Genomic DNA, 18,193 nt, shown 5'->3' on the forward strand with positions numbered 1-18,193 from the left:
CAACCCCTCCACCCCCAGGGGATGAAGGTGTAGGATCGAATGGCCTAAGAAGGGGGTGAATTAGGCAATTTTAAAACAATCTTTACCAAATTTGAGAATTAAAGCAATTTATTCAAATCAATAAATGTTGTCTATTTTTAATCCAATTTATGAGAATAACTAAAATATTCCAAATAATCAATACAATCAAAACAACATAACATAAAGTATGAGTTTAAGGGAAGAGAAAATCAAACACACGATGTATAGTGGTTCGGCTCAACCCGACCTACGTCCACTCCTCCAAGCTTTCTCCCTTGGAGTATTCCACTAATCCTTGGTTGACTTAAACCTCAACCAAGCTTTTCTTCACAACCAAAATAGTTTCCAAGGTGCTATTAACCTTTATAAATGTTAAAACTCAATTTCTCTCACAAGAAATTTTCTAATCTCTCCAAGAGTGAACCTCACTCTTTTATAGCACGAGTTTTAGTATGAAATTGAAATATGATCTCTCTCAAGAGTGTATATGAAAGTTAAAGCTTAGTACAACCCAATGCAAATGAAATTACAAAGTGTATAAGCAAGGGTTTTGATTAGAGAGAAGAATTTGCAAGTAAATAGCTCAAAACTAATTTGCTCTCAAATATATGAAAGTTTTTGGTGGCAAAAGTTCTTTTCAAACGAAATTGATTGGGTTTATATAGGGGAAAATAAAGAAAGTTACCGTTGTGCACAAAGATAGCCATTTTAGTTTTCCAGAAAATGCACAATTCGATCGATCGGATGGAATTCGGTCAACCGGATGTGACGTGGCACTTCCGTGGAGCTTACGTGGCACTAGCCGTTGAAAAAATTCAAACCAAAATTCTGTCGACCGAATTTAATTCGGTTGACCGAATTTCTGAAGCCAAAATACATGGCTTTTGGACAATTCGGAAGCTGATTCGGTCGGTCAAATTCGGTCGACCGAATTTTATTGCATTTTACCCCCTGAATTTTTAAAAATCACAATTTGACCCCTAAAACTTTGAAAAGTGACAATTTAACCCTTTTTTGAAAATTCTTTCAAAACCAACTTTAACATATGAAAATGTAGTTCACAAAAACTTCATCATTTTAAATGAATTAATAAACTTTAGTGAAAAACTTGGCTTAACCCAATAAGTTTGAAAAAACGACATTTTAACCCAAAATGTGAAAGATATAAAAATGAGTTTTCAAGTGAGCTATCCCATGCAAATAAATATTCTAATCAAAATAAATGTTCCACATTACAAACATGTCTACCTAAACTTGAGTTTTATTTCAAATCTTCAAGAATTCTTCACTTGAGCCTTGTCTTTATTTTTATCTTGAAACTCCTTTAAGTGCACTAGATTAATTCTTGCAATCTAAACACATACTCAAGTAAAATCATTAGTTAATATGCTAAGGGACATATTAGTTTGTTATCATCAAAATAAGAGCATAATGATTTCTTGAGTCAACAAAAAGAGTGCTGGGAGTAGAAGAAACAATTTCAGAAGGAAGGCGAGAGGGTGACTCTACTGGGGGTCATCGAGACACCCCCTATCTGCGTTTGGATCTTCCGGTGTTTAATGGCGACGAAACGCTTGAGTGGGTTTTCAAATGTGAGAGGTATTTTGATGTCAACCAACTGAATAAGAGAGAACGCCTCACGGCAGCAAGGGTGTGCAAGGAAGGACTAGCTCACGGCTGGTTGAAATGGAAAGAGAAGCGAAGGGCATTCAGAAGTTGGGCAGAATTTAGAGAGGCAGTGTTGAAATGATTTCGAGGAAGACATGAACAGACTCCCAGAAAACAGCTATTAGCTCTCAAACAGACGAATTCTATTTTGGAATACCAAGGTCGATTCGAGCTGCTATCATCGACGGTGGATGACATGTCAGAAGAGACTCTAACTGACTTATTCATGAATGGGCTAACAAAGGATGTTCGAGCGAAGACCAAGCTCTTTCATCCTAGAGACTTGGAAGAGGCGATGCAACGTGCAGTAGAAATAGAGGAGAAGAACGAGATAATTAATGGAAAATATGAGATCCGACCCAACCAACCCAATCCAAAAAACTCTCTAGCCCGCTATACAAATCAAATTACACTCAACAGCCCAACTCGTCCACAATCAACTCAGGCCCAAAGCCAGACAGCATTCAGCCCTATGCTAAATTTTAATCCAAATCAGGCTCATAATACTAAACCGCCACAAAATGTGGTACCCAGCTCAACTCGCTGCATTGAGGATACTCGTTTCATCCCACAAAATCGTTCAAATATCCCCCAAAATTTACAGCAACTGTTAGGGCTCCTTTCAACTCAGGTGCAGCAACGTCCACCTTACTACAAGATGGCAATTTACGACGCCTCTCCGATGAGGAGTACCAATCTAAAGTGGAAAAGGGATTGTGCTTTCGATGCGATGAAAAGTTCGTTCCAAGTCACAGGTGTAGATTCAAGCAGTTGAAAGTGATGATAGCATGTGAAGAAGAGGAAGAAGAGGAAGCTGTTGACGAGGAGGAGCCAACACATGTGGAGGAACGTGAAATAGAGGCCACGTTGAACTCAAGTTCAGTCATGGGATTCAACACCCTTAAAACGATGAAGGTGCTAGGAACTATAGAAGGGAAAGAGGTGGTGATCCTCTTGGACAGCGGAGTCACCCATAATTTCATCTCAGATAGGGTAGTTACAAAGCTAAACATTCCAGTGAAGCCTGCCAAATTTGTTATAGTCTTGGGTGACGATCGGAGGGTAGAGGGACTAGGGAGATGTGAAGATATCACAATTAGTGTTTAGGGAATCCAAATTACAAAGAATTTTCTTCCATTCAAGTTAGGAGGAGTAGATTTAATTTTAGGCGTGGATTGGTTTAGTAGACTTGGAGAGGTAAAGATTAATTGGAAAAACCAAACTATAGAATTTATGTGAGAGGGAAGGAAAGTTGAAATTAAAGGGGATGTCTCACTTACCCGTCTGGAAACCTCACTTAAAACATTGATGAAATCTATGTGTAAAGGAGGGGAAGGCTATTGGATAGAGATGAGTTCAATCTTGGGAGAGGAATTACAAAATGGAGAGTATTCTGCACTTGAGCTGAGTGACCTACTAGAAGAATTTCAATCTTTATTTTCTAAGCCACACGATATTCCACCCCGCAGTCGACAGGATCATGCCATTCGTCTATTGGAAGGAGCCACTCCTCCCAACATTCGACCTTATCAGTACCCGCATTATCAAAAAAATGAGATAAAGCGCATTGTTCAAGAGATGTTATTGGCTAGAATAATTAGACCCAGCGTAAGTCTATTCTCGAGTCTAGTAATTTTGGTCAGAAAGGACGAGGAATGGAGATTTTGCGTAGACTACTGAACATTAAATAAAATCACCATTCCGGATAAGTTTCCCGTTCCAACGATCGACGAATTGTTAGACAAACTTGTGGGGGCAGAAATTTTCAGTAAGCTAGATCTCAAATCAGGCTATCATCAGATACGAATCAAAGAAGAGGATGTGGAAAAGATTGCCTTTCGAACACACAAGGGATATTACGAATTCCTAGTCATGCCTTTCGGGCTTTCGAATGCTCCAACAATGTTCCAAAGCATCATGAATGACATATTCAGACCATTTTTGGGAAAATTTGTTTTGGTTTTTTTTGACAATATACTTGTGTATAACAAGGGCATGCAGGAGCACAAGTGGCACTTTAAGGAAGTCTTGCAACTACTGCAGAAAAATAATTTGGTCATTAACAGAAAAAAATGCTCTTTTGGCAGTGAAAGAATTGAATATTTGGGGCATATTGTGTCAAGGAAAGGAGTGGAAGCGGACCCCAAGAAGATTGAAGATGTGCGGGATTGGCCTATGCCGAAGGACATACGTGAGCTGAAAGGATTCTTGGGTCTAACAGGTTATTATCAAAGATTCGTTCGGCGGTATGAAAAGATAGCAGAACCGCTCACCAACCTGCTAAAAAAAATGCCTACAAGTGGTCGGAGGAGGCACAAAAAGCTTTCGAAGACTTGAAGGCAGCCATGATCTCCCTTCCAGTTTTAGCCATGCCTAATTTTTCCAAAGAATTTATTGTAGAAACAGATGCTTCAGGGTGTGGTTTGGGTGTTGTCCCTATGCAAGAGAGGCGTCCTATCGTATTTTTAAGCAAAACATTATCAATTCAAAACAGGGGAAAATCAGTATATGAAAGAGAGTTGATGGCTATAGTGTTGGCCTTCCAAAAATGGAGACATTATCTTTTAGGAAGGCACTTCAAGGTGCATACAGACCAAAGGAGTTTATGTTTCTTAACTGAATAGCGGATTATCGGTCACGAGCAGCAGAAGTGGTTGGTAAAAATGCTAGGATTCGACTTCGAGATAATTTACAAGCCGAGGTGCGAAAATAAGGTGGCTGATGCTTTATCCAGGAATCCAAAATTCAGTAATGAATTTAAAGCTATCTCTGTTAGTCAGATTATGGGAATCGAGGAGGTACAGCAGGAAGCATTACAAGATGAAAAACTCTAGCAACTTACTCAAAAGTTACTCGGCCAACAGGGAGACTGTAAAGGTTATGCTTTAAGGAATGATACTCTTCTTTATAAAGGCAGGTTGGTCTTACCCAAAGGGTCCAGATTTATTCCCATGTTTATCAAGGAATTTCATTCCTCTCCTTATGGTGGGCACTCGGGGTTCTTCAGAATGTTCAAAAGAATAAAACAGGTGTTGTTTTGGGAAGGAATGAAAAAGGATATAAAACAATTTGTGGTTGAATGTGATGTGTGTTAAAGAGTCAAATATAAAGCAATGTCGCCCGTCGGCTTACTACAACCTTTGCCAATACCAACCAACATTTGGGAAGATCTCTCAATGGACTTCATAATGGATCTGTTGAAAGTCAAGGGCGCTGATGCTATATTGGTCGTGATTAATAGATTAATAAAGTATGGTCATTTCATTGCAATCCGACACCTATATACTGCCAAAGACATAGCTGAGATTTTTGTGAAAGAAATAGTATGACTTCATGGCGTCCCAAAGACAATAGTAACTGATCGAGATAGGGTATTCATGAGTAATTTTTGGCGGGAACTGTTCAAGGCTACAGGGACCTCTTTAAAATTCAGTTCGGCTTACCATCCTCAAACGGACAGGTAAATCGAAGTCGTCAATAGAAGCCTTGAAGACTACCTACGCTGTTTCTGCATGGGTCAGTCGAAAACATGGGTGAAATGGTTAGTTTGGGCTGAGTATTAGTACAATACGGCCTACCACAGTGCAGCAAGGATGCACCATTCAAAGTCGTGTATGGGAGGGAGCTACCACCCCTCCTCAGACTGGTGGAAAAAGATTCAAAAATTGAGGAAGTAAATAGCATAATCAGGGAGCGGAATAACATCTTGGATCACCTAAAAGATAATCTCTGCAAAGCTCAGTCATGAATGAAGAGAAACGTTGATAAGTACCATCGGGATATTGAATTCCAGGTAGGCGATTTTGTTTTCCTCAAACTTCAACCATACTGCCTTCGTTCGCTGGCATCACGCCCGAACGAAAAGTTATGTCCTCGTTTCTACGGTCCATACGAAGTTATAGCAAGGGTGGGAAAGGTCGCATATAAATTACAACTCCTTGAATCTGCACAAATTCACCCTATCTTCCATGTATCCCAACTCAAGAAGCAAATTGGATCCAACATTATCTGCCAACAATTACCAACTTGCTTAAACGAAGAAGGTGAGTTAGAAGTGAAGTCTGACAATGTAATTGCTCACAGGTATAATCCACGAGGAGAATTGGAGGTGTTAGTCAAGTGGAGAGGCTTGCCAGCTTGTGAAAATTCATGGGAACTCTACACTAAAATCCACCAACTTTTCCCAACAATGCACCTTGAGGACAAGGTGCCTCTTGATGGGGGCGGTAATGTTAGGGAAAGGGTCTACGTGAGAAAGAAAGGAAGGAAAGAAACTGGATAAGGGAGAACAACTGGCCAAGTGGAAGAGTTGACTAGGAGCAGAAAGTATCTGGAAGGGCAAGAAGCAGACACGCACTTTAGGAGACAAGCAACAGACAATCTGAATGAGTCAATACCCATGCTATCAGAAATTAAGACCACAGAAATATTAGATGCTGAGGTGGCAACTAGGGAAGAGGCAGATGGCTACAAAAGGATGAATGAAATAGAGAAAGGGGGGAGAGATCAGAAAGAAGAAAAACATTAGTGAAGGAGAGACCCAGCCTCTCGAAAGCTGGAAAACGGTCCTAGAGTCCTGTTTTGCTTATTGTGTGTTATTTTGTGAAAGGAGAATTGTACTCAACTTATCATTTGATTCCGGGAATATTTGGATGAAATATAAAATTATTTTGCTATTTCATTGATATAATCACTGTTTACATTGAACACTGTTACATTGTTTTTTTTATACATTTCATAAATACAAACAATCATCTCCATCACTGAAGCCAAGAAGTCATCGCCATCAGTGCAGCTGAACAGTAGCCAGTTGATCATTCTGGAACCAGGCTCCTATCATAATTTTGGCTAGCAGTTGTAATCAAACATAGTCATTGAAAATAGTAATTGTATTGAAGAATTTATTTTGTAAACTTCACCAAGAAATATTCAATACAATACATATTTTCATCATCTACTTTGATTGTGTTACATTTCTTTTTCTATTACATTGCTTGTATGCCCTTGCTGCTGTTGTGAATGGTTTGCTGGAAATTGTGGAGAGTACAGAAGAGGTAGCCCAGAAAAGGTTCTGCAGTCAGTTATAGGCCCAGGTATCCATCATATACCTTTCTGCCAGATATGTTTAACTTGATCTTGTCTTGGCACCCATAATTGTTTATTTTTAATTATTATTTTCTTTACATCAGTGGATTGATTCAACAAAGGAAATTGAGTGAGAATGTCTTCTCATGTGGATTGCTTAAGTTCTGGTTAGGAATGATACTAAAGATAAGATTAACAATGGGTTCCTTTTTCGGTGTTTTGTGTGTTAAACTAATGAATGTTTTGGTTGGTTTTTTGGTGTTTTGTGTGTTATAACTGATCTAAGTGTTTTTGGGGGATTAGTTGATATTTATGATTGATGTCACTTTTTTAATTCTTATTTGTTACCTGGTAAAGTTAAAACGATTCTGACTTGGATCATCTTCATACCCAGTATTAATGGATGACCAGAAAGAAGCTGAGGCTGTAGAAGAGCTCACAAAGGCACTAGCTTTCAAGCCTGACTTACAAATGCTTCATCTGAGAGCAGCCTTTTATGAGTCAATGGGGGACCTTTCATCTGCTATCCAAGACTCTGCAGCAGCTCTTTGCTTCGACCCAAATCACATGGACATACTTGATCTGTATAATAGAGCAAGGAAACAAAACAATCATCCACAGAAGTGAGATTCACTCCCACTTTGGTCAACTAAGTTATTGCGTTGAAGGAGGCTATACTGTCAGGCTTCAGGGAAGAAAATCACATGGAATTGCTTTACAGCTAACTTGTTCCTGGACTTCATGGGCTCTACAAACATCCAATGACTTAGCCAGCGATAGCAAGGAGGAGAGGATTACATCAAGAGAAAGGAGGAACATGAGAGTCGCTGAGGAATGCATATATGCATTATGGATTATGATGATTCCTTGGAACAAAGAACTGCAGGCTACCACTCAAGACCATTCTGTTAAAAAAACTGGTTAAACTTCCTCTCTGGCATATAAAGATGGCAACCTGTTGACTCGCATGCTTTGTTATTGTTCTAGTAAGGGTGTAGGATTCACAAATTGTCTTCCATTAGTATCTAATTTTCCTTTTTTCCTTCCAAGGAAAAAAATTTAAAGTCCACATTGTACATGAAGAGATTTTAATCTCTTATTTGTAAATACATTCTTCTTTCTTTTTCTCAATTGTATATCTGTAGTACTGTGCATTGTATTTTCATTTGAGAAAATGATGGGACTGAAGAGACGATGCTTAAAAATAAGGATGGTAACTGACTCAACTGAGATAGCCAACCAATGCATGAGCAGCTTATAAAGAAAAGAAAGAATAAGCTCAATTTATTGATGTTATAATTATAAACTATATGCAGAAATTTATACAATCATATTCAGATGACAAGAGAGAAAGCAAACAAAAACCAGCATGTCTGTCCCATTTATTTACAAAAGTATTTCCTCAACTTATATAAGACAGAGTAACATCTACTCTACATATCAGCCTTTCTGGGGTTAACAACAGAAACAGGGAAAAGAAAAGGTCAAGATCATTTTAAAAGTATGCAAGGCTAAATTCCATTTTATGAACTTACTTCAGTGGGCATAATTTCAAGTTCCGCCCACCAGAGAGGAGATAATTTTGGTATTGCTCCATCGGGTCCCATTGCTGTTATTTCTTTTAACTTAGCTGCGATTTCTCTCATTGGTGGTCTCTGTCCAGGATCAGGGTGGACACAGTCCTTGATAACTTCAAGCAATTTTTCTAGCTCATTCTCCTGAAAAGATTTTAGAGTTGGATCCACCATTTGTTTTAATGGTTGTTCCATTCTCAGATACGCTGATGCCCAGTCCTCGAAAGGGCTGTTGTCCACTGTATATGGGATCCTACCGGTTATCATTTCAAACAAAATAACACCAAAGTTGTAGACATTGCTTCCCAGATAATTTTCTAAGGTTTCTAAGGGTTCCGTTGAAGCTGATTCATTCTTTGCTGCAGTTTTGTCATTCCAGAAACTCGAGTCTGATACTTTGGCAGCATAATCTTCAGTCAGGTATATGGAAGAAGATTGCAGTTTTCTATGAGCAACAGGAGGTGTCAATTGATGCATATGCTCAAGGCAGTAGGCCACGCCCATAGCTATGCGTAGCCTCATTCCCCAGTCCAGATGCTCTGCTTCTTGTGCTTGAAGAAATCCAGATTTCAATGTCATTCAAATCACAAAGCAGTTCATATATTTTCATTTATTGTGAGTTTTAAGGTTCTTTATGCTCATGTCCTAGTTTTTTCTCAGCTAACATAAGAAGGTTCTGCAATATATATACAATATCAATGAAAGAATGCTTTATTATGCTTATACTAAAGTTTATGGAGGTTAAAGGAACTTACTGTGAAGATGCTCAAAGAGTGTTCCATTTGGCGCATACTCAAAAACCATCATTCTTGTGAAAGGTTTATCTTCTACACAGAACCCAATGAGGTTCACAAAATTTTTGTGATTTACCTTTGATAATGTGTCAATCTATAAAAAGGCCCAAAAGTGACATTTAGCGATAGCGATATTGTTATGCTGCATCCATAAAGTTTCATTTAATTTACAATTACCTTCTCTCTGAATTGTGATTCTAAAGTGTTTGACCAATCGGCATGAGATTTGATAGAAGTAGATGTTACAGCTATTTCAACCCCACTTGATAAAGTTCCCTTATATATAGTACCATCTGAATAAGAGCCAATTATGTTACTGAAGTCTTCACATGCTACTTCAAGTTCTGCTCGCTTGAGTTTAGGTACACCTGAAATGAAGACTAATATATGAGTATGCAGGCTTACGTAATGAGGTGAACATGCCAGAAACAAAGGAGATACCAGTTACAAATGCTTTCTGAAGCTGCCCACTTAACCCTGTTACCCAAGGTTTGACAGTAGCCACCTTACTGCTTCTGAAGCAGACAATGCCAATAGCAAAAATCAGAGCCAAGAATGAACCTCCGATAATTCCAGCTAAAACTAGAACCATATGATGCTCTGACTTGGAATGGGCCCCCGCGGTTTCGCTTGAAGGTAAAGCAGGAGAAGGCATTGGAGATGCATGCAATGGAGGTGGTGTGGGAGCAACAGTTGGTGAATTTGCAGGAAGTGGTGCAACCATATGTGAAGCAGACGGTGATGGAAACTTTGAAGGTCGTACTGATCCTGGAGCAGAAATGAGAGCTCGACCCATCCTTCTGATCTTTGCAGAAGTTAGCATTCTCCTGTAAGCGATATCTCTAGATCGGATAGTTTTCCTGATGAATAAAAAACAAAGTACTTTAAGAGAGTTTCTGCAAATGGAATGATATGAGCTTGACTTTAACTTATGTTTAGACCCTCGGCACCTCTCAGTCTTACGTGGAAAAGAAAATGTAGCTTATTACAGTTTTATTAAGATCATAAACCAATTTCATCACTTATGATTTGATGATTCACACATATATCTGATCATTCCCTTAACTAATTGACAGAATCCTAACATTATTCGGTAACCAAAGCTAAACATTGCTTCCTTGCAATATGCGGGAAACTTTTCTCCCTTCCTCCTTCACCTTTAGTTCTAAGTAATACCACACGATTTCTTAGATAGAGACTCAAAAAACAAAAATAATTACACCGTGAAAGATCCAAGATGCAGAAAAGGGATTAATTTTCAAGGGCAGATTAAACCAAGACTAAAGTTCACAGTTTTGAAGGGGCTTCATATTAAAAAGGTTGAAAAGTACCGCCCTCAGTGAACTCGCTTACCATGAAAATAATAATCTTCTGTCACAAGGTGCTCTTAAAGCAGCACTGGTTAGCTGGTTCTCTTGCATCTGAAACTCAGAAGGTGTCTTAAGCTCATATAGTTCAGGAGACATGCCACCAAGATACAGGTTATTGTCCAGTAAACTGCAGAAAACAATCCCAAGATAATTCAATCAAAGAGCTTCTAAAACATACAATAGCTTAAGTAACATTGAAGGGTCAACTTACAGGGTAGTTACAGACAGATTATTGCCAAAATCAGAAGGAAACGACCCACTAAAGTTATTATATCCCAAATCCAACACTTCCAACTCTTTCAGTTCTCCGATCTCTTTAGGAATGTTCCCAAAAAATGAATTGTTGCGAAGAATACTGTAAACAAAAGGCAGGAGATTCAAAACAACGTATAGAGAGGAGAGAATTATAGACATAATGAGGCCAAAATGCATGCTCACATGGATTTTAATTTCGGGAGTTTTCCAAGGTCCGGAGCCAGTGTTCCTCCGAGGCAAAGATCTCTCAAATTCCTGCAATTAAATTGAACATGTGTGACCTCATGGACGGCAGATTAAAGCACATTTAAGGAAGGTAAATAAGACATAGAAGAACTACTCTCTGCTCAACCATTGGAGGTGTAAAAAAATACATAGCAAATAACAGCAAAGAAACGCTACACTTAATAATGCTGATAAGATTTAAAAAAAAAAAAACCAGAGAATGGGAGAAATTGCAAAGACCATTCCTTCGGAAGCATCACATATGCAGCATTAAGTACTTTGTCGTCATTTAAAAAAAAAGAATCTTTATGTAATTTTCAGTTCTTCATTAACAATACTATACTCAACGTAGCAAAAAAAAGAAAAACCCTGTTTAGATCTTTCAACCAAACTCAATAATTGACTCGATAACCGTGCAAGTGAGAGTAGTTGAAAGATGATGAAAGCCATTCAAGAACACACTCCGGTAGACTTTGTTATCACAATGATTAAGTCTCAAAAAATTCAAAAAACACTGTAAATCCTCCGGCCCTATTAACAAGACAAGTTATAAAACTTACTTTAAACATCAATAACTATAAAGTATCAGAGCAAAACTGAGAAATGTATTAGAAATAAGCTAGAATAAAGAGGTTTGACTCTTGAGAAGATATATTAAGTTACTCACAAGATGACTACTTTTCCATGTGAGCACTCAACACCGAACCATGAACAAGGATCAATATCTGTCTCACTATCATTCCACTTCGATAACGCCCCAAAAGGATCTCTCAACACTCTCTCCCGAAACCTCAACAGTGCCAATCCTGTACGTTCAGACGCCTCCAAAATCATTCTCTGCAAAAACTTTGACTGAAACTGTACGGACATACGATTAAAATGTATACATATAACTGTACCTTCGCTATTGAGAGCCGAACAAGGACTCAGATTCTGAAGAAACAGAAATAAAACCACCATGAACGCTGCCATGTTGAAGCTCCACCGACTGCCAAAGCTCCACCGTTCATCCATTCACAGAAGTAGTTTGCGATAATATTATACTCTGTTTCAACACCTTTTTTCGTTTTGTATCAGCTGCCTGTTATCTAAGTTGAGATAATCAAAGAAGAAGAATATATATACAGAACGTATAAATTTTCACCGAAGACACACAAACTGAGAAAAATATTTATTGTATGTTTAGCTGAAATAAGAGACGGAGAGATGTTATGTTTCCGAGTTGTGTTGGCGAGTTGAAATTTCAAACGCGGCGATCCATTGACGTAGGTTTTGGTTTGTCTTGTGGTGAGGGGCTTGAGTCTTGGCTTGACCCCCTGCCCTGCTTGGCCCACTTGTCAATTTAGACAGAGCATGTGCCATTCACGCGTTGTATGCACTTCTCATTTATTTAGTGCTATAATTGAATTTTCTTTCTTCAACCAGAAACGTTGTTTTAAATTCTCGTAACTGACACTGACACCGAAGACTGGAGGCCGGACGGCGGGAGAGATGGGGAAAGAGAGATTGTCAGGAGGGGGGAAAAAAAAAAGCACCAGAAGAAACAGATCATCTGAAGGAGTGATTGGTGAATAAACAGTGAACCCATGAAAAAAAATATATATTTTTTTTAACTTAATTTTAAAAAATTATTAATTTTTAAAATTTAAAATAAATAAATAAAATTTTAATTTATTTTAAATATTACTAATTAAACAATTTTATAAAACTAATAAACTTAACAACTAATTTTTAAAAAACAATAAATAAAAATTTAATAGATAAAAATTAAAAAAAAAAGGGTAAACATTTGATGAGAATAAATCCTTTAGCCTTGTGCCATAATGGAACCTTCTTATATATAACTTTTAACTAGGCCAAAGAACTTTTCAAGATTCTCCATTAACTTTTAAAATCTTATTTATCCATTATGATAATTTAAATATGTTAATTTTAAAGATAAAATTATTATTTTATATTTAATATTAAAAATAAACTTAATTATAATTTTATTTTTCTCCCTCTAAATTTAAAAATTAACTTTTCCCCCCTATACAAAGTTTAAAAAAAATCACATTTCCCCTTTAGGCTTTAGTTCCAATATCTGGTTACTCTTTCCGACGTCATCACCAACCGTCTCTCCCTCTCGATAGTTTTCCTTCCTCCAACGACCTATCTCAACGCCACCCTAACCCCTCCGACTGGTATCGGGGAAGGTAACAAGATATTGAAACTAAACCTTAGGGAAAAAAATATGATTTTTTAAAATTTGGTATAGAGGAGAAAATTTTAGTTTTTAAACTTTTAAAAAGGAAAATGAGATAAATTTTTTAAAGATTAGAGTTCTGTTAACTTTAATCATCTATGAGTCAGTAAATAAAATTTTTAAAACTAAGTAATAAAAACTTATGAATGCAGCATATTTTACATGGAAAATAGTCCTTTGGCCTTTTAACTATTTAAATAGCTAACTCACACTTTCCTAGGTGAGACATGATTAGACACCAATTTAGGGTGATCTTAAAAATTGATGTGATCCACTTATCACTATTTTTTTTAAACACTAAGAGACTATTAGAATTGGATCATCCAACACATTAGGTCAGAATTAATTATATTAAATATGACAAATTTTAAATTTAGTGATTGATTTTAAAATTACTAAATAAGGTAAGTCAAAAGTTTAATTTTTATATGTCATCAAAAAAAATTTAAACTTATACTCTCTTACGTATAAATCTTTTCTTTTGTTACTTAAACTATCCCTTAAAGATAAATTATCATCGTTGTTGTCAATGATAATGTGATAATTTAATAAAAGTAAAGTAATTAGTAGTAATATGCTAATTTACTTGCTTCTTAATGTGACAGAGACAGAGCTCTTCCTTTGTGTCAGATTTAGTTTTGATCTTCAGGATATGAGGACGACAATGTGATTTCTCCCTATCATGGAATCTGTTGATATTATTATCATTTTCATTTTTTAAAATGAAAAAGAAAAATATATGATATGATACAGTCAATTCCATGAAATACTGCACAATCTATGGACTGACCCTGTGATCAAAGACTTATGAAGAGACCAATTATTTGATGACACGTAGCGATTCAATCAGTTTGTGTTTGGTCCAATCGGCTTGTGTGTAAGTGATGTTTGTCGAAGTGGCCAAATTTCCATCCAAGGTTAGGCATACAACTAACTTCTATCCTCCACTTTTTTTAAATTTAAAATCACATTTAAAAATAAAATTTTATTAAAATTTTTGGTTAAAATAAAGGTAAAATTATTATTTAATTAAAAAATTTAAAAATTAAAGTTTAATTATATTTTTTTTGTTAATTTAAAAATCTAATCATTTTCTTTTATCCAAAAAGTCAAAGGACTTATTTCCCCTCAAAATATGCTGATTTTTCAAATTTTTTCTCATTAACTTTAAAAATCTCATTTACCCACCTATAGACAGTTAAAATTAACTGAGTCTATTAGTTATATTATTTTTTCTCTTAAACCCTAAAAACTAACAATTTTCTCCGACCCAAGTTTTTAAAAACTACATTTTCCTCCTAGGGTTTCCAACTATGGGCAATTCATCTTCATCGACAACCACATCTCACAGCGTTAGAAGGGGCACAACCGGAAGAAGGACTCACTAGAGAGGAAGAGACAGTGTCTGGAGATCACCCATCATCATCGAAAAAATTAGATCTAAAAGTTTAGAAACATTAAGGGGAAAATACAGTTTTTGAAAACTTGAGTTTGAGAGAAATTGTTAAATGTTAGGGTTTAAGGGAAAAAATGAAATTAAATTTAAGTTTATTTTTAATATTAAATATAAAATGATGATTTTACCCCTAAAACTAATAGATTTAAATGGTCATAGGTGGGTAAATGAGATTTTCAAAATTAACAAGGAAAAATTTGAGAAAACAACATATTTTGGGTGGGAATAAGTCCTTTGGCTTATCCAAAATTTTAAAAGTGATAATTTTACTCTTAGAGTTTTAAAATCATTGTTGAAGATGACAAACTTTGTCACTTTTAATGATGGTTTCAAAATTCTAATAGTAAAATTATTATTTTTCAAACTAAAGAGAAAAAATATAATAAAACTTTAGTTTTTAAATTTTTTGTTAAATAATAATTTTATCATTAATTTTAACTGAAAATTTTAGCATAATTTTTTTTATAAATGAGATTTTGAATTTTTAAAAGTTAGGAGGTAGGAATTTGAAACTACATCTAACCTTGGGTGGGAACAAGTTATTTGGCCTTGTTGAATTAGTCCACAAGACCTGATACACGATGAAGAAAATATGAAGCTGCGTCTATGTCACGAGTCAAGTGGTTTATTATTGAATTGATGTTTTTATGTTCAGAAAAAGGAATTCTAACGTTAAAATTGGAAATTTTCATTGCGTCTATATCACGGGTCAAGTCGATTTATTGAATTTGCTGTTTTTGTTTCTGGTAATGGAACCTAAAAAAAATCGTTACAAATTAATTTTAGATTAAAATTCATAAATTATGAACATGAAATAAAGTAATTGACTAGGTGACTGGACAATCAAAGGAGCCATTTGGTCCACCCAAATTAGATGTGCCAAGCAATTAAATGACCCTTCACCATACAAAGACAACAAATGCATTTGGTTTTGTTAAAGCATTTTTGGGTGGTAATGGGTAATTAATTATAAAATAAATAAAATCTTGTTATCTTTTGACATGTTACATGTCTACTTGCAAACGGAGGGCTTAGGGTTCGGGTCAGACCCTTGAGCGGACCATCACTTAAAAGCTAAGTCTAAGTGGTCCGGTTATGGTGGAGCATAATTGATTACTTGGTCTTGAATTTTTACCAGTGCAAATGGAAGTGGGGGCTTTACATTATAGAAACAGACAAGGCAACCTCTTAAAGTTGTAGAAAATGGCGTATGAACAATTCATGTTGAGACATTAAATCGGCAGAGAGTAGAGTGTCATGTTCACTCTCCAAATTGGTAGACAGAATGATGAACTGTCTTCTGAATTTTTGTTGAGTATGTTTAAGATGGGAAAGATACATGTGGGTCATGATGTGAAAAGTATTTTGCAAGTTTTGCGTTGTCTAGAATGGCATCCCAGATAATATTGAGCAAGTACATAAATCTCTCTCATGCCTCTCAAGTTCCGGTTTAAAATGTCATAGAGATTAGGAATATAAACCCTAGTGAATTTAATCATTTCTGTTGGACGGTAAAGTTTTCAACAAGAGGAGTTTAAATCCCTGCATCTAATCACACTTTGCGGGTATAGAGTCTTGGTGTGTGCCTAGCAAATTAGTGACGAAATAACTTGATGTACTAAATGAGTATAGATGTTCAATACGGGTATAAGCTCTTTGAATATAAGAATGTTTTAGTAATACTGTTTGTGTCTACTCTCAAACATGATTTCAAATTGTTACAAATATATAATTAGATATAATCATCGTTTTGCCGATCAAAATAATTAAATTATATTAAATATAAAAGCAAAATATTATTTTAACGACATTTTAAATACAAAATGAATGATTCGGTCAAATAACAAGTTTCGTATATAATAACTGAGACAAAACACAAGTGAACAAATGACAGAATTAAGAAAGGAAGAGATTGATGTTGGAGAAACTCTCCAATCTTTAGAGACCACTGAAGCAATCCCACTCAACACATTCTCTGTATTCTTACTAACTGTTTGTAATTGCTCTTTGTGAGTGAATAACACTACATTGAACGTACGTTTTGATGAGACAACCGAGCCATTTAAAAAACTCTCTTTTATTGTTTACTTTTTTGGTTGACTGTTTTTTTATCTGTATCGGCCTCTCTACAATCATCTCTGCAAAATAATATAACCCTTCATAGAAATATGTATATGTATCTCTTGCAAAGTCACTAATTTCCTTATCTCCAGCTTGAAACTCTCACCAATGGAGTTCCTATACAGCCCAAAACCATCTCATTTTCGCCTGCACTTCATGTCCAATACAGACCGTAAACTTCACTCAACCAGCTCTTTAGCCTCCATATGATTTTCTTTAGATTATCTCCAGGCTTTCAACCCCATCTCAGAGAGAGCCATGCTTTTCCTGGTACTAATTTCATCCAAATTCTGAAAGCCAGCAACTGAAGAAACTTGGGTGCCATAAACTGACATTCCATTGCTACTCTTGATTCCGAATAGTGAGCAGAGAAATGTCATTCCATTGATTGAAAAAATGCTTGGAGTTGAAGCAGTTTCCCTTCAATGAAAGAACCAAATCCACTGCACTCTAATCTTTCCACTTCACTTAAATTTCCGTGATACCCGTGTTACTGATTGAGTCCCTAGCTACCTTCAGAGGCTCCATCTTTTCTGGGGGAAAAACCAGGGTTGTTTGATCTGATAGCAGTATCTAGACGTCAATAGATGATGCCTCATTTGATATTGGTGACAGTAGATTCAGGTTCTTAGCATTCTCTTTCAGCAACTGCAAATAATTATGTGACACAGGGCTGCTGCCACTGACCATCAACTCTGTAAAATCTTCGAACTCATCAGCCATGAACTGACCATTTAGAGGTATATCAACCTCATCCAAGTCTAGTAAATACCACTCCACTGCGAACATAACAGGCGAATCATCGCTACAAATTGCAACATTATGTGAGTGGTCGTCATAATATACAGGAGAGGACAATAAGCTATATAGCACGGAAACGGAAATGGAGAAACGTGGAAACGTGGAAACATATTTTTTTTAAAATATAGGAAACGGAAATATAGGGAAACTTATAAATATGAAAAATATATGGGTTTTTTATAAATACTAAATTTTTATAATAAAAATACATAAACTTGTATAATATAAAAATAAATAATAAAAAAAATGAAGAGAAAAAATACTATAAAATATACTCATAGAATTTATTATAAATTGTTTTTAAGTGAACGCATATAGATATTTAAGAAAAAAATAACAATACACACCAATCAATAAGACAGAAGAAGCATCATTGGAGAAATCCTCCGTGGAGATTGATGGAGAAGGAACTCAAAGCCGATCCCTTGGGCATATTTATCTGCAAAATAAATTCCTATTTCTTCCAGAGGTGACTCTGTTGAATTGTAATCATCCAGCCTGTACTGAAAAGGCCCAACTTTGAACGTCTTTGAAATCAGAAAAGAATATAACAGTTGTCAATTTTTAGAGTGTCAAGG

At 36.0% G+C, this 18,193-nt stretch overlaps 1 protein-coding gene and 1 long non-coding RNA gene across 2 annotated transcripts; one reads left to right on the forward strand and one right to left on the reverse strand.

Annotated features, from left to right (window-relative positions):
- The first annotated feature begins 1,410 nt into the window (after positions 1 to 1,410).
- Positions 1,411 to 7,905, forward strand: LOC123209218. Its single transcript, XR_006501000.1, has 2 exons — positions 1,411 to 6,782; positions 7,169 to 7,905. It is a non-coding gene; the product is annotated as an uncharacterized LOC123209218 (long non-coding RNA).
- A 143-nt stretch (positions 7,906 to 8,048) lies between these two features.
- LOC123209215 (probable inactive receptor-like protein kinase At3g56050) lies at positions 8,049 to 12,389 on the reverse strand. The gene is made up of 9 exons (XM_044627086.1): positions 11,892 to 12,389; positions 11,660 to 11,798; positions 10,951 to 11,022; positions 10,724 to 10,867; positions 10,496 to 10,639; positions 9,584 to 10,002; positions 9,320 to 9,510; positions 9,104 to 9,236; positions 8,049 to 8,899 (listed from the first exon to the last, which is right to left on the reverse strand). Exons 1-9 carry the CDS (start codon positions 12,004 to 12,006, stop codon positions 8,298 to 8,300), a joined length of 1,959 nt encoding a protein of 652 aa, XP_044483021.1. The 5' UTR covers positions 12,007 to 12,389; the 3' UTR covers positions 8,049 to 8,297.
- Positions 12,390 to 18,193: the final 5,804 nt, after the last annotated feature.

The sequence above is a fragment of the Mangifera indica genome, chromosome 2 (genome assembly GCF_011075055.1).
Source record: "Mangifera indica cultivar Alphonso chromosome 2, CATAS_Mindica_2.1, whole genome shotgun sequence".
Taxonomy (NCBI): domain Eukaryota; kingdom Viridiplantae; phylum Streptophyta; class Magnoliopsida; order Sapindales; family Anacardiaceae; genus Mangifera; species Mangifera indica.